The following is a 14718-nucleotide window of genomic DNA, read 5'->3' as shown; positions in this document are numbered from 1 at the left end:
AATGCCTGTCAGCAAGATTGAAAGCTAAAGAAAATAGTTTCAACGTGAATACATTTTTCGTTCCGTTCTATTGGACTCATTGTTCATTAAGTTCCTAACTTACAAGGAGGAGAGAAGGATTCCACCAAAGTTAATAAACTTGATAGTTTACTTTTCAATTATATACATTACAATCACCATCCAACTGTTCTCTTACTCCACAGTGATTTTTTTTTTATAAAATGACGCCTGACAGTCAATTTTCTAAAACTCCCAACTCAATGCGGTGTTTTTGTTGTTGTTATGTCTGTTACTTTTTCTTCCACAAGAGAAAATTCTATTAGCATGTCTAAAGAAAATGTGTCACTCAGAAGGAGGGAGGTCAGCGTGAAACTCAGAACTTCTCTATCTTTCCGCCCACTCACTGCAAGCTGCAATACTCCCCATTGCCCTGACTCATGATTTCTGATCTAGGAATCATCAGAGCTGTGCTCGCTTTTCTAATTCTTGGCAAGGATCTCAAACTTGCATCTTCTGCAAGGAAGACAAGCCTGAGAAGCTCATGCATCAAATTCCCTGGCCCTTTTTCAAGGCACTGGAATGCCTGTTCCTCGATTTCCAACAATCCATTATGGCAGGGACTTATTTTATGCAGTAGAACCATGTCTGACAAAGTTGTCTATAAGGAAAACAGATTTGATGGCTGGTGAGGGCCCACTTCCTGATTCTTAGCCATGTTTTTGCTGTAACCTCGCATGGCGAAAGGGGCAAAGGAGCTGTCTGGGGCCTCTTTTATAAGGGCACTGATCCCATTCATGAGGGCTCCACTCTCATGACCTGATCATTTCCCAAAGGCCCCATCTCCAAATGCCATCACTTTGAGGTTAGGATTTCAACATAGGAATCTGGGAAACATACACACCTGAGTCTATAGCATACACCTCACCAAAGAAGATATACAGACAGCAAGTAAGCATATGAAAAGTTATTCAACATCATATGTCATTAGAGAGTTGCAAATTCAAATAACAATGAGATACGACTACACACCTATTAGAACGGCCAGAATTCAAAACACTGACAACACCAAATGCTGGTGAGGATATGGAACAATAGGAACTCTCATTCATTGCTAGTGGGAATGCAAAATGGCATATGCACTTTGGAAGGCAGTTTGGCAGCTCCTTACAAAACTAAACATACTTTTATCATGTAATTCAGTAATCTCATTCCTTGTTATTTACCCAAATGAGTCAAAAACTTACATTCATTCAAAAACCTTCACATGAATGTTTATAGCAGCTTTATTCATAATTGCCAAAGCTTGGAAGCAACCAAGATGTCCTTAGTAAGTGAATAGATGAGTAAACTGTGGCATATCCAGACTATGGATTTTATGATATATGAATACCTTCATTAAAAAGTTTTTAAACTACATTGAGATATCAATTTTTGCTTATAAATCACTAAAGATCCAAAAGTCTGATAACATGCCGTGTCAGTGAAAGTGTTCTCAAACAGGCACTTTCACATCTTACAAGTGGGAGTATAAATTTAAGTGACACTTTGCAACAAGTTTTGTTAACTATATTCGTGCAAATGCAACACAGCATCGCCAGTTTTTGAACATGCTAAAGTTGAACAATGAGGCATTCAGTGTGGATTTGCTGCATCATTCTAAGGTGCATTGGCTATTGCAGGGACAGGTGTTAGCCAAAATTTTATCTCTGTGAGAACAGATAGTTAAATTGTATGAAGAACAGAATCAGCAATGTGAGTTATTGAAAGAAGATTTCTGTAGGAATGCAGCATTTCTTCGTGATATGTCAAACCAAAATGACTTGAATATTTCTTTGCAAGGTAAAACTAAGTCTATATATGATATGTTGGAAAAATCCAAGCATTTCAAAAAAAGCTACCTTTTTTCAAAACACTTCTTCAAAAGGAAATTTCAGATTAATATTTTCCCCAATTAGCAAAGATCATTGATGACCAGGATGATAAATCATTTGAAGAATGTGCAGCTGTTATAGACCTATTAATTGGAGATTGCAATGAAAGATTCACTGACTTTAAGAATCATGACATCACACTCAAATTAGCATTTCAGCCTCACCTAGTTGATATCACCAACACACCTAAAGAACTACAGATGGAATTGATTAATCTCTCAGTAGGTGACATTTTAAAGTCATTGTTTGATGCTAAGAAAGATCCAATTGAACTATGGAAAAATGCAGAATACCAATGCCTTCGGCAACATGCCCAAAAAATGCTTTCTTGCTTTTCGACCACTTCTTGCTGCGAATCTATATGCTCCTACCTAACCCAAATCAGGACGTCCTTAAGGTCACGAATGACTAATAGCCATCTAGAGGATCAGCTGAAACTGTGGACCTCCATGCTGCAACCAAATATTCAAATGCTTTCCAACAAAAAACAGACACAACGAAGTCATTTAAAGGTTTAACCTTAAAATTAATAAATAGTTTTCCTTTTTTGAAATTATTAAGTGCATAGTAGTTCGACTTTTACAAAATAATATACATTTGTAAGTATATCTAATTGAAGTTTCTTTAATGTGGCCTTATTTGATTACAGCTAAATTAATGCAGCCCTCCAGCATGAAAAGTTTCTCCACCCCTGGACTGTACTCTCTCTGGTTTCAAGTCCAGTAGGCAAACTAACTGAGGTTCCATGATTTCTCTGATGTGCACAAAACAATCTTACCATCACTTATGGTAATATCAGCAAGATCCACAATCTTGTCAGGGAGTTCTGGAAGCAATTTGCATTGTTTGAACCTTGGTTTTTCCCACTGAGCTTTGCCGGTGTTGACGCTGATTGAACTGAAAAAAGAGAGGAGAGAACTTTCTCACTGGAGGATGAGGCAGGGATAGTCTTAAAGCAAATGGTGAAAGAATAGATGTATCTTTGGCATGCCTTCCCCTCACCTGTTCCCAGCCTCCTAGCAGAGAAAACAAAGGTGGGAAGCCATTGCTTCTTTGCAAATTGAAGAAAACTTTGCTCTTGGGAAGCAAGGGATACTAGGGCCACATGTGGGGAGGATAAATAGGCAAGAGAGCCAGGAATGGGGCATGATGATGTCCAGCTGAATGAGAGTCAAGGCAGAGATGTTGCCCCCTTAGACATGACCTCTTACCTTCTTGTTCCCTTCTTATCCATATATTTAGGGGAAATTCCTTTTAGGATGCTGTCTCTATCTCAGTATATTAATTTGGTTTTTTTTTTTGAGACAGAGTGTCACTCTGTTGCCCAGGCTAGAGTGCCGTGGTGTCAGCCTAGCTCACAGCAACCTCAAACTCCTGGGCTCAAGTGATCCTCCTGCCACAGCCTCCCGAGTAGCTGGGACTACAGGCATGCTCCACCATGACCAGCTAATTTTTTCTATATATTTTTAGTTGTCCAGCTAATTTCTTTCTATTTTTAGTAGAGATGGGGTCTCGCTCTTGCTCAGGCTGGTCTCGAACTCCTGACCCTGAGCAATCAGCCCGCCTTGGCCTCCCAGAGCGCTAGGATTACAGGCGTGAGCCACCACACCCGGCCATGTATCTCAGTATATTAATTTACTCAAGGCCCCCGTAGCTTATTGGCCCTCATTATCTACCCTCCCTCATGCCTCATCCATTTCAACCAGGTTCATTTCAAGTCAGCTAACACATTTATCGAGTACCCACTGTGTCCTAGGGCTGGTAATAGGGAGCGCAAACAGGGCAGGGCCTCAGTCCTCCCCTCAGGAGCTTGGTGCTCCAACATTAGGCCAAATATGAGATGAAAAGCTGTATAAACAAAACTGAATCTATCAAACCACTAAGCAAGAAGTTATTTTCCACGCTTGAGCTGAGCTGAATGCTAAAAGGACAGAGATGGAGAAAGAACCCCCTCCACCCCAAACAGAGCAAACAGTAAAAGCAGAGAAAAAGACACGAGGAAGTGCCCATTGAGTCCAAAGCGACAAATGGTCTTTTTGACTGGAGTGCATGGTAAAGCGTTGGGGATTGCTGAGTGAGATAGCAGGAAAGGGAGTCTGCAATCTGGAGGACTGTATTTAGGTGTTTGGACTTAATTGTGGGTGCAATGTGGAACCGAAGCAGTGGCATGATGGCAGCCATACTTCAGGAGAATCATGCTGGGAGCAGTGTGGCATATAGATGGGCAGCAGTGGACAGTTAGAGGGCAAGGAGACTGCTCTAATAGTGGGCAAAAGATAGTAAATGGCTTGCACTACGGTAGTGGCAGTGGGGTTGGAAAGGCAAGGCTAAATGTGTGCTCTGACTGTGACCATCAAAGCTGCATGACTCGCTGGCTGATGAGATGTAAGGAGGAAAAGGTAGGATGTAGTCCTCAATATTGCTTTCTAAAAGAGTGCTTTTAAGCCTCTGTCAAAACCTGCTGCCCCTCGGTCTTATCCACTTAAGGTAATGGCATAAACCATTAACAGCAGAGAGTAAGAAAAGAAGGCTGATGATTTTAGAAAGGAAAATGATAAAGTCAACAATAGAAGCATGATTTAGTAAATTATTATGGCCCATCAACTAGATAGTTTCCAAGGTCATTTTTTGAAATGATCATTAAGAAGATGAATGTAAAACATGGAAAATGTTTGATAAACCACTGAGTTGAAAGGGCAAATCACATTATTGATATGAGTGCAGTGATTACCACTACATAAAACTTAAAGGCACACAAAGAAAGGCTAAATGAAAAAAAAAAAATGCCAACCTAAAAACAGCTGTGCTTGGGCAGTAGGGTTGTGGGTGACTTTTTTTTCTATGTCTTCTCCTTTGTCTTCTTGAAAATTCTTATTGTGTTGCTTGTGTACATTTAAGTAGGTCCAAAAGGTGAAAGAAAGAAAGACTGGCAGTACAGGTGCAGGGAGAGAGCATATTCAGACAAACGGCATAGAAACATGGCCCTGATTAAACAGATCTTTGTGTATGTGAAGTAGCAATTAGAACTAGCCGGTACATACCAGATTCTTGTGGCGGTTCCATCCTCATTTTTTATGCATCTAGTTTGTGCTGTCTCCGTAGGGTTGGTTAATGGCCACTTATATGTCCCTTTATATTTAGAGGCTGTTTCATCGGCTTTGCACTTTCCTGGATCTACAAGGAAAATGTATGCACATTTTAAAGGGCAAGAGACACCTGAAAGTACCATGAACATCCATTATGGCACATCATTATTACCCTGCACATAAACATTATCAAATAAAAGAGAAAACTTTTTCTGCCAAGCCATTTAAACCAGACTTCACTGAAGATAGCATTAAATGGAGTCTTTAAAAAAAAAATAAGCCACCCAGTGTAACTCCATGCTTTGTCCTTTTCATTTAAAACCACCGGTTGACAGGAGAACTTTTTGTTTTGTTTTAATGAATGCATATGCATTGAAAAAATTCAAGCCACATAAAGGGGTGTAAAGTAAAAAGTCAAAAGATACCACCTACCAATTACCCAGCTTCTGAGGCATGCCCTATTATCACTTTGATGTACAAAGACAGGAGACTATAGGCAGACTTCTCTCTCTGGAAGGCCCCTCCCTTCCTAATGGACTCTGGGGTGGATTGGGTTTTAGTACGCTCAGTGTATCTAACATGACCAATATACAAGGGGGAGCACTGTTTCTGGTGCTGGTGCTGAAGTACAGGGTGGACTCCTCCACAGAGGGCTGCTAGGGCAAAGTTTTGCTGCCAGGCATTGTGACATTAGGGAAAATGTGACCTGAGCTAAGTTTATGTGATAAGTTCCCAGTTTTTACTGAGCACCCACCAGGTACATGACCCTGATTCCAGAAGTCTTTCGCTCAGGTACTGACTGAGTGGCCCAAGAAATGGCCCAGCCAGCCTTGCCCGGTGACTCCAGTCTCCTCTCTGAGTGACAATGAGAGGTGCCTTCCTCTGGCACTCTCAGGACACATTCATCAGCATCATTTGCATGGTGGGCTCTCCCTGTGGCTTCAACAACACTTCTCTGCCTTCCATCTCACTCTCACCCTTGCACATTCACACTCTGCTACTTAAGTCTGTCACCAAGGATTATGCGCTCTAATGCCCATGTGTGTTATCTGGCTGAGCTCAATGTTTTATTACAGTCTACTGGGGAAAAGGAACAAAGCTGCAATAGGAAGGAGATAGAGTGGCCTGGTAGCCTTTCTCTTTTACCATTAAGACTTTGCTAATCTGAAAATGCCAATGAGAGAAATCAGGGACATTTCCCAGATCACTTGCCAAGATGAAGAAGATGGCTGAATCAATCAATAAATTAACAAATATCTATTGGGCATCTATTGTGTGTAATGAGGAAGCTCTTCAGGTCTCTGGGTCTTTATGCAAGAGAGCCAATCCTCCGACTCCATTGATGGTCTGGCCTCTGCTAATACCCAGAGCCAACCAACAGTCTCTGGTAGCCCCTCCAGCACTCTGTTCCTTCAGAAGCTCTTAGAGGTAGAAAGGTCAAGTGGGTCTTGAGGATATAGAAAGGAACATAAACACAACTTCTTTTCTCTCTGAACTCAGAATCCCTTACCATGTATGCATTATGAGTTTTATAAGGGGAGTAAATTCATACTGAAATACCGCCTACCCCCCAAAATTACCTAGTTTTTTCACCGCAACATGTTCAGACTTTACTAATAACGTCAATTGAGCTTGCGTTAAGTTTCCATGCGTGAAGTTGCCATGTATTTGACTTTTGATCCTGCTAATCAATTCAGTGGGTGCTAAGGAAGAGTTGGCCTTTATGATGACCTGACAGACACAGCTAAAAAGAAGAGCAAAAAATAAAAATGTAGCAATTATGTCAACGGAGGAAAACTTGGCTTGCTGAAATTCTGTACAGCTGACTTAATCGGTAGTTTATAAATGTCAAACATTTTAAAGCTATTAAGTGGCAACTCTTAAGAAGTGATGGAAGACAGCATATTGAAATCTTCTGATAAATTTTCTCATGTTCAAAACAGACAATTAAGTGCCCACCAATTCATGAGTGGATCAATAAAGTGTGGTATATGTATATGATGGAGTACTATTCAACTCTAAGAAACAATGGTGATATAGCACATCTTGTATTTTCCTGGATAGAGCTGGAGCCCATACTACTAAGTGAAGTATCCCAAGAATGGAAAAACAAGCACCACATATACTCACCAGCAAACTGGTATTAACTGAGCAGCATCTAAGTGAACACATAGGAACTACAGTAATTGGGTATTGGGCAGGTGGGAAGGGGGAGGGGGACAGGTATATAAATACATAATAAGTGAGATGTGCACCATCTGGGAGATGGTCACACTTGAAGCTCAGACTTGTGGGGGGAGGGGAGCAAGGGCATTATTTGAAACCTTAAAATTTGTACCCCCATAATATGCTGAAATAAAAAAATTTAAAAAATTAAAAATAAAAACCTATTTCAAAAGAATGGCCAGCAATATTTGCATTGTGTTGCAATTGGCCAGCCATGAGACTTCTCTAGGAATTTGTATTAATTAATAGAAAAAAATGGAGAACTCAGGACTTATTATTTCAGAGAAAACCTTTTATTCTCTGGTCTCCAATTTATCCATCATTATTGCAATAAGGTAAATAGGCACATGTTCAATTAGTCTATAAAGAAGTGTTCTGCAAAAGGCCTATTTCTATAATTATAGATTATATTTATATTATATATGATTATATAATTATTATATATTATATTATATTTATATAGATTATATTTAATTATAATTTCTATAATAGTAGCAATAAGAGCTAATATTTGTGAAGCTCATGCTCCACGTGTTTTGCTTCATTTTACTTCATTTCACAACAACATTATGAGGTCATGCTATTATTATTATTCCCACACTACAGATGAGGGAACTGAACCTCAGGGCAATGACATTTTCCGTGGTCACAAAGACCTATCCAGTATTTCTGTCCATGAAAAGATAGGTTATAAAAGAATAGGACTGTTTTTGACCTCATCCTCTATAGTGAGGTCCTCCAACATTCTAAATTCCTTTAATATTTCATTAGGGAGCACATTTCAGATTTGCAAATTTACCTATATCCTTTTTTTTTCCATTTCCATTTGTAGATATAGCTTTTTAAAGAACGCATTTGCTAAGTTTCCAAGCAGCTGTTAAAAGTTAGATGTATTAATACCATGTTTACTCAAAACTTCTCTTTATGTCCAATCTAAGTGATGCTTCCCCCTCCCCTGATCCATACTTGGTGAAGTCCCTGTGCACACTGCCCATTTCATTTGAAGCCTGTCACTTCTCAGCTTTCATCTTCCCAGTCTGCAGAGGACTCTTCCTTTTAAACCTCTCCTCTTGCTTGAGACAGACACTCTACTCGATTTGGGTGCCCTCTTCATGCATCTTCTTTGGCTGTATGTCCTTTGTGCTGTGCATCAAGCACATCAATAATAGCCAGTGTTCCAGGAGGAACTGGACCACAAGTCTAAACAGAACCAGAACCAAGGCTGCATTCCATGTTGTTCTGTTTGTTTGTTTGTTTTTTTCAATTTCCCTGCTCAGTATTTTGTGAACCTTTTTGACCACAGCAAACACTTTATTCCCCCATTCCCAAATTATGACCACTTTGGACCCCATTTTCTTTTCACTACAAAGAGGCAGCAGGCAGACTGCTAGGCTATGCTGAGACCAATCAAAACAGCTTATTTAATGAAGGCAATAGCCCAATTACAGCATCTGTAAAATAACCACTGGGTACTTTGATCTCCTTCTGACAACTCTGACCAATAGGCTGCACATACAGAATTAAATGAAATGAAAATCAGAACTAAATGTACCGGCTATGAATAAACTCAGCTCCTACCTGTATAGTACATGGGAAATTGTAGCCATTCCTTGCCCTTCTCTCTGTTCCGACTAATGCAAAAGAGAAGTACATAGTCACTAAAATCTTTAAACAAATGTCACAATCAAGTACAAGGCTTATTGTTAACAACAATTATAATTATGTCTTACATTTATGTAACCCATTGCCATCTACAAACCACCCTCAAAAACATCAACGCGTTTAGCCCTCACACCAACCCTGTAGGATGGGCAATGCAGAGATTGTCACCCCATTTTCTAGATCAGGAAGCTGAGTCTCAGAGAAGTTAAATGATCTGCCCAGTATCACACAGCTGACAAGTCACAGAACTGAGAGCAGGATCTAAGCCTTCTGGATCTGGATATTAACATGATGGTGACAATAGTAAACACTACTAAATATCTACTATGTTCTAAGCCTTGTGCTAAACGCTTAACATAAACTATCTCATTCTATCGTTCCAACAGACCTCATCTTACAGATGAGGAAACTGAGGCACAGAGAGGTTAATTAAGTTGCCCAAGTTCTCATAGTCAGGAAGTAGAAGATCAGGGGTTCCATCCCAGGAAACTTGATCACATTATCACCAAAAAGCTTTTACACCTCTTTTTTGACAGAAATTTTAGTTATATCATGCTATCTCTAAAGTGTTAATCTTAAAATTCTGACTCGGCTATTTACAGAAAGTATTTTAAATAATGGCAGATAATTTGGAATGCATTGTAGCCTTGATTGTATTTTGTATAGTCAAAATATTTATTTTGTACTGAAATACCTTGAAAGCTGTGTGCTTACTAATCATTTTAGAATGTACCATTGTAAAGCTTTGAGGGACTGGGATAAATGCTGAGAATTGGGGCAAGGATGACGAGAGATTGTTTTGCCACACTCTGACTTCAAATCTATACACATAGAGGGTGGATTTATTTTGTGAATGCCAGTCTTGCAAACAATCGTGTCATTCTTGGAAGAGCCAAGCTTTTTTTGCGAGATGTCTACAAGCAAGAAATTCCATTTACCACTTACAATCCCTAAGTCATTTCACACTCCCATAGACCACAAAATGTGCCTTGAAAAACTGCCACATGGATAGTTCAGAAAAGCAGGATGGTTTTCTTGATGGGTTCTTGTGCCAATCCCAAAGAAAGCAATGCAGTTTGACCCTCAGTTGTCACAACTGAGCCTTGCCTGATAACATACACTTGGGTGGAAGAGCTATTTACTTACATCTAATCAGGTATAGGATGGGTCACAAGTAAATTCATTTTGAAAAATTACTTACAGTAGCTCGATCCATGGTCATCTCTTCCTCTGAAATGTCTCTGTATCAAAAGCATTACAAAATTATAGAAAAATGAAACATAACACCAAACACACAGGGCACAAGAACTGGAGAAAGACAACTCTAAGGCGAAACAGTAGAATCCTCCCAGCTTGGAATTCAAATAGAGCTAAGGCTCCAAAGGGACACTTTGAATGAGCATGATTATTTGCATACCAAAATGCTGGTAAGCCTTTGACTTATTAATTCTGCTTCTGGAAATCTATCCCATATTGCTACCAGTAAAAGGCTATACAAATATACATACAAAGGTGGAAGTTACAAATGTCTGTCACTAGATAATTGGATAAATACATTATGGCACACATATATAGAAGAATCCTGTGCAGTTGTTAAAATGAATATGCAAGATCTATATGTTTTGGCTTAAAAAGATGTACACGATGTGTTATAAATCAAGAAAATTAAATTGTAAAACAGTATGTAGAGCAGGATTTTATTTTCTTAGTAAATGCATGAAAACTAATCTAGAGAAATGTAAGACCGGCGTGGTGGCTCACGCCTATAATCCTAGCACTCTGGGAGGCCCAGGCAGGAGGATCGCTCAAGGTCAAGAGTTCGAAACCAGCCTGAACAAGAGCAAGACCCCGTCACTACTAAAAAAATAAAAAGAAATTAATTGGCCAACTAAAATATATAGAAAAAAATTAGCCGGGCATGGTGGCACATGCCTGTAGTCCCAGCTACTCAGGAGGCTGAGGCAGAAGGATTGCTTGAGCCCATGAGTTTGAGGTTGCTGTGAGCTAGGCTGACACCACTCCACTCTAGCCCAGGCAACAGAGTGAGACTGTCTCAAAAATAAATAAATAAATAAATAAATAAATAAATAAATAAATAAATAAAGAGAAATGTATCAAATAAGCTGTTAACAGGAGTTCTTGGAGGGGTGGAGGGAGGCAGGTATTCAGAGATTTTTGCTATCCATGTTATATACAATATTTCTATAAAGCTCTAAGATTTTACAATGGCCATGCATTACTTTTGTGATAAGGAAAACTAACAGACACATTTTTTAAAAAAGAATGCTGTATAACCCAGACATCTCCAATTTTCTTTTATTAACTATTATGGACTGAAAGTTTGTATCCTCCCAAAATTCATATGTTGAAGCTTAATCCCCAATGTGATGGTATTAGGAGGTGGGGCAAAACCGTCATGAATGGGATCAGCACCTTTATAAGAACAGGCAGGAGAGCTTCCTCTCTCTCTACTCTCTGCCATGTAAGTACACAGCAAGAAGAGGTCTCTCACCAGACACTGAACCCACTAGTGCTTTGTTCTTGGACTTCCCAGCCTCCGCAACCGTGAGAAAAAAATTTCTGTGATTTAAGCCACCCAGTCTATGGTATTTTTGTCATAGTAGCCAGAACTGACTAAGACAATAACCAACCATGGATTTACTTCCATTCATTTATACAAATCATCTTTAATCTATTTATATTTGAACATGTAAGAGAAACCAAAATCCCAGTGTACAAAACATAGGCTATCACATTTAGTGTTTTAAAAATCAACCTATCATGGCTTAACAGAGTCATGCCTATTTTTCAAAGGTCTTCTTCTGAGAGTCCCTTTAACAGAGGACTAGTATATGTGCAGGGCAAGAGTAGAGGAAGTATTTCTCAGGTGACCAATTGCCTTTGCCAAGTTTCCTTGATACCACCCAGTGCCTGTCCATTTCATTGCAATCACCTCTGGAAATTTGTGCTTCAAGCAAGTCTTGGACTAATCAACATTATCACTTTAAACATTTCAAGTTCCCTTTGTAATTTCTAGTTCCTGAAAGTGCATGATCCAAATATAAAAGGTTTTATAAATCCTCATGCATTGGGCATGCCTAGTCTTTCATCCTTTTAAGGCATGATTTTTTCTCTAAGTCACAGAATCATAGAATTTTAGAAATTAAAGTAGCATTAGAGGTAACTTAGGTAACTAATTCCATTGCTTCCCCTATTTATTTTGTTTTGTTTTGTTCTCCCATTGGCTTTCCAGCCTCCAATAATAATACAAAGTTCTTCATTCCAAAGAGGATTTATACTCAGAAAGGAAGATGCAATGAAAAATGTGACAGCCCCTAAATCCCAGACATAAACAACAGAAAACACCTCTGGATAGGCACAGACCCACAGTAGATGTCATTCACATACCTGCTTTTAATTTGGATGATCAGATTAGTAATAGAAAATTCACTGTCCTGAAATACAGAATTCAACTGTACAAGACAAAAAAAAATCAGTTTTAGTATTCTGCTCCTCTATTTTAACCTAGCAAAGTCACCTGGGATGTTGTGATCATTAAACTACATTCATTATTGCAGCAGGCTCAACACTTCCATCTGTTCCACTCAGTCTTTCAGTTTACGTTTTACCCACTGTTGTGGGCTGAATTGTTTCCCCTTAAAATTAAAATATGGAAGCCCTAACCCCGATGTTATATTTGGCGATGAGGCCTTTAGGAATGTCATTAAGGTTAAATGGAGTCATAATGGTGAGGCCCTACTCCAATAGGATGGGTGTTCTTATAAGAAGAGGAAGAGGGACCATGGATGCGTGCACACAGGAAATACCCTGTGAGTACACAGCAAGAAATTGGCCATCTGCAAGCCAAGGAGAGTGGCTGCCCCAGAAACCAACCCTGTCAACACCTTAATCTTGGACTTCTAGCCTCCAGAACCATGAGGAAAGAAATATCTGTTGTTTAAGCACCCAGTCTGTGGTATCTTGTTATTGCATCCTGAGCACAATAATGCACTCACCATTTTCAAGCACTTATAATCATGGCATATACACTTGAAAATAAGTGATGATAGGGAGAGTGGGCAAGCAGATATGATCATTCACCATTCAGGAGGGGGACTGCAAGTTAGTATCACCTATCTGGGAGGCCATTTAGTGATAGCTATTAAAATGTAAAATGTTTACCATTCTTTGGTCTATCAATTCCAATTTTAGGAATTTATGCTATAGAAGTACTCAAGTGCCCTGTAATCTATTGCAAAGGCATTGTTTTCAGCATTGCTTCTAAACAGAGAAAAAATAGAAAAAACACAAATATCCACCAATGGATGCCTGGATTTAAAAAAATACTACATCAAACCATGTAGTGAAATATTATATATCTGCTAAAAGTGTATGATCTATATTCACCAGCATGAATATGCTCAAAGACACATAGTTAAGTGGCGGGGGTGGGAAGCAAGTTGAAGAATAGCATAACTGGTATCATTCTAATTATTTTTGTAAAAGAAAACACATGCATCAATGTTATAATATGTACTGAAAGAAATCTAAAATAATATATCTTAAACTATTAAGAGAAGTTTAAGCTATTAATATGCAGCAGTATTAGAAAGGACACTTATTTTCTGGGTTTTAGATGTCAATATCTGAATTTTCTACATAACATGTATTAGTTTTGTTATCAGAAAAAATATAAAGATAAATAACACATTCATTGTGGCTGGGCACGGTGGCTCACGCTGTAATCCTAGCACTCTGGGAGGCCGAGGCGGGCGGATTGCTCAAGGTCAGGATTTCAAGACCAGCCTGAGCAAGAGCGAGACCCCATCTCTACTAAAAATAGAAAGAAATTATCTGGACAACTAAAAATATATAGAAAAAATTAGCCGGGCATGGTGGCACATGCCTATCTATAGTCCCAACTACTCAAGAGGCTGAGGCAGAAGGATCACTTGAGCCCAGGAGTTTGAGGTTTCTGTGAGCTAGGCTGATGCCATGGCACTCTAGCCCAGGAAACAGAGTGAGACTCTGTCTCAAAAAAAAAAACAAAAAAACATTCATTGTGTTAGAGGTAGAAAAAAATAAAATAAAATGCAGGAAACAAAACTACTTAAATACAATGGCATAAACTTTGTTATCTACTCTCCTACTTTCCCCAAATAGAAAAATTTGGCAAAGGCTCATAATTTGTGCCAGTGGAAGGAAATGTACAGATATTAACAAATGAAAATAATAATAGTCCATAAAAGCTTTCAGCATTGATACTATGAAAAAGAGATTGTATACATCCTCATGGTATTGTTTACAGAGTAGACAGATCTGCAGCAAAAAACAAATCAAAACTAATTACCTGTGAAATGGATTATTGGTAGAAAAAAGTAAAGCCTAGTTTTAATCTATTCAGTCTTTGTCATATATATATATTTGCATATGTTTATATGTACCATTAATATTCAAAATATTATTTTACCCAATTTTTTGTAAATTCATTTATAACACTGGTAATAGGGATCCTTGGCTCTTCATCATAGACAGAGAAGCTCATTTCAGTATTGTAGAAGGAAACTGTAATTAAAAATAAGGAAGTTAATTTTATTCATTTAATTCAAAATAATGACTTCTCTGAATTTGGTTAAGAGTACTCTCCATATTAAAGCAAACAAAACAGTGATGTCTCATTCCTAATCTTTGCTTACTTTAACTCCAAGGTCAAGAACCAGCTCTTTCAGCTCCATATCAAAAAGCAAAACAGGATGTTACCATCCTATTTTTGCTTTAATTTTTTAAGCATTTCCCTGATTTCTACAGTTGAT

At 38.6% G+C, this 14718-nt stretch overlaps 1 protein-coding gene across 1 annotated transcript in view; it reads right to left on the bottom strand.

The window, feature by feature from the left end:
• Nucleotides 1–14718, bottom strand: part of ADGRG4 (adhesion G protein-coupled receptor G4) — a 121267-nt gene that overhangs the window by 61784 nt on the left and 44765 nt on the right. The window contains exons 4-10 of the mRNA XM_075999151.1: nucleotides 14376–14470; nucleotides 12314–12378; nucleotides 10107–10146; nucleotides 8822–8874; nucleotides 6598–6761; nucleotides 4973–5105; nucleotides 2710–2828 (exon numbers count right to left, since the gene is read on the bottom strand). Of these exons, the coding sequence (XP_075855266.1) occupies nucleotides 2710–2828; nucleotides 4973–5105; nucleotides 6598–6761; nucleotides 8822–8874; nucleotides 10107–10146; nucleotides 12314–12378; nucleotides 14376–14470 (669 nt within the window). The remainder of the gene's footprint in view (nucleotides 1–2709; nucleotides 2829–4972; nucleotides 5106–6597; nucleotides 6762–8821; nucleotides 8875–10106; nucleotides 10147–12313; nucleotides 12379–14375; nucleotides 14471–14718) is intronic.

Source organism: Microcebus murinus, chromosome X, assembly GCF_040939455.1.
Source record: "Microcebus murinus isolate Inina chromosome X, M.murinus_Inina_mat1.0, whole genome shotgun sequence".
Lineage (NCBI taxonomy): Eukaryota > Metazoa > Chordata > Mammalia > Primates > Cheirogaleidae > Microcebus > Microcebus murinus.
The sequence above is the reverse complement of the archived record's forward strand: the minus strand, read 5'-3'. Positions and strand labels throughout refer to the sequence as shown.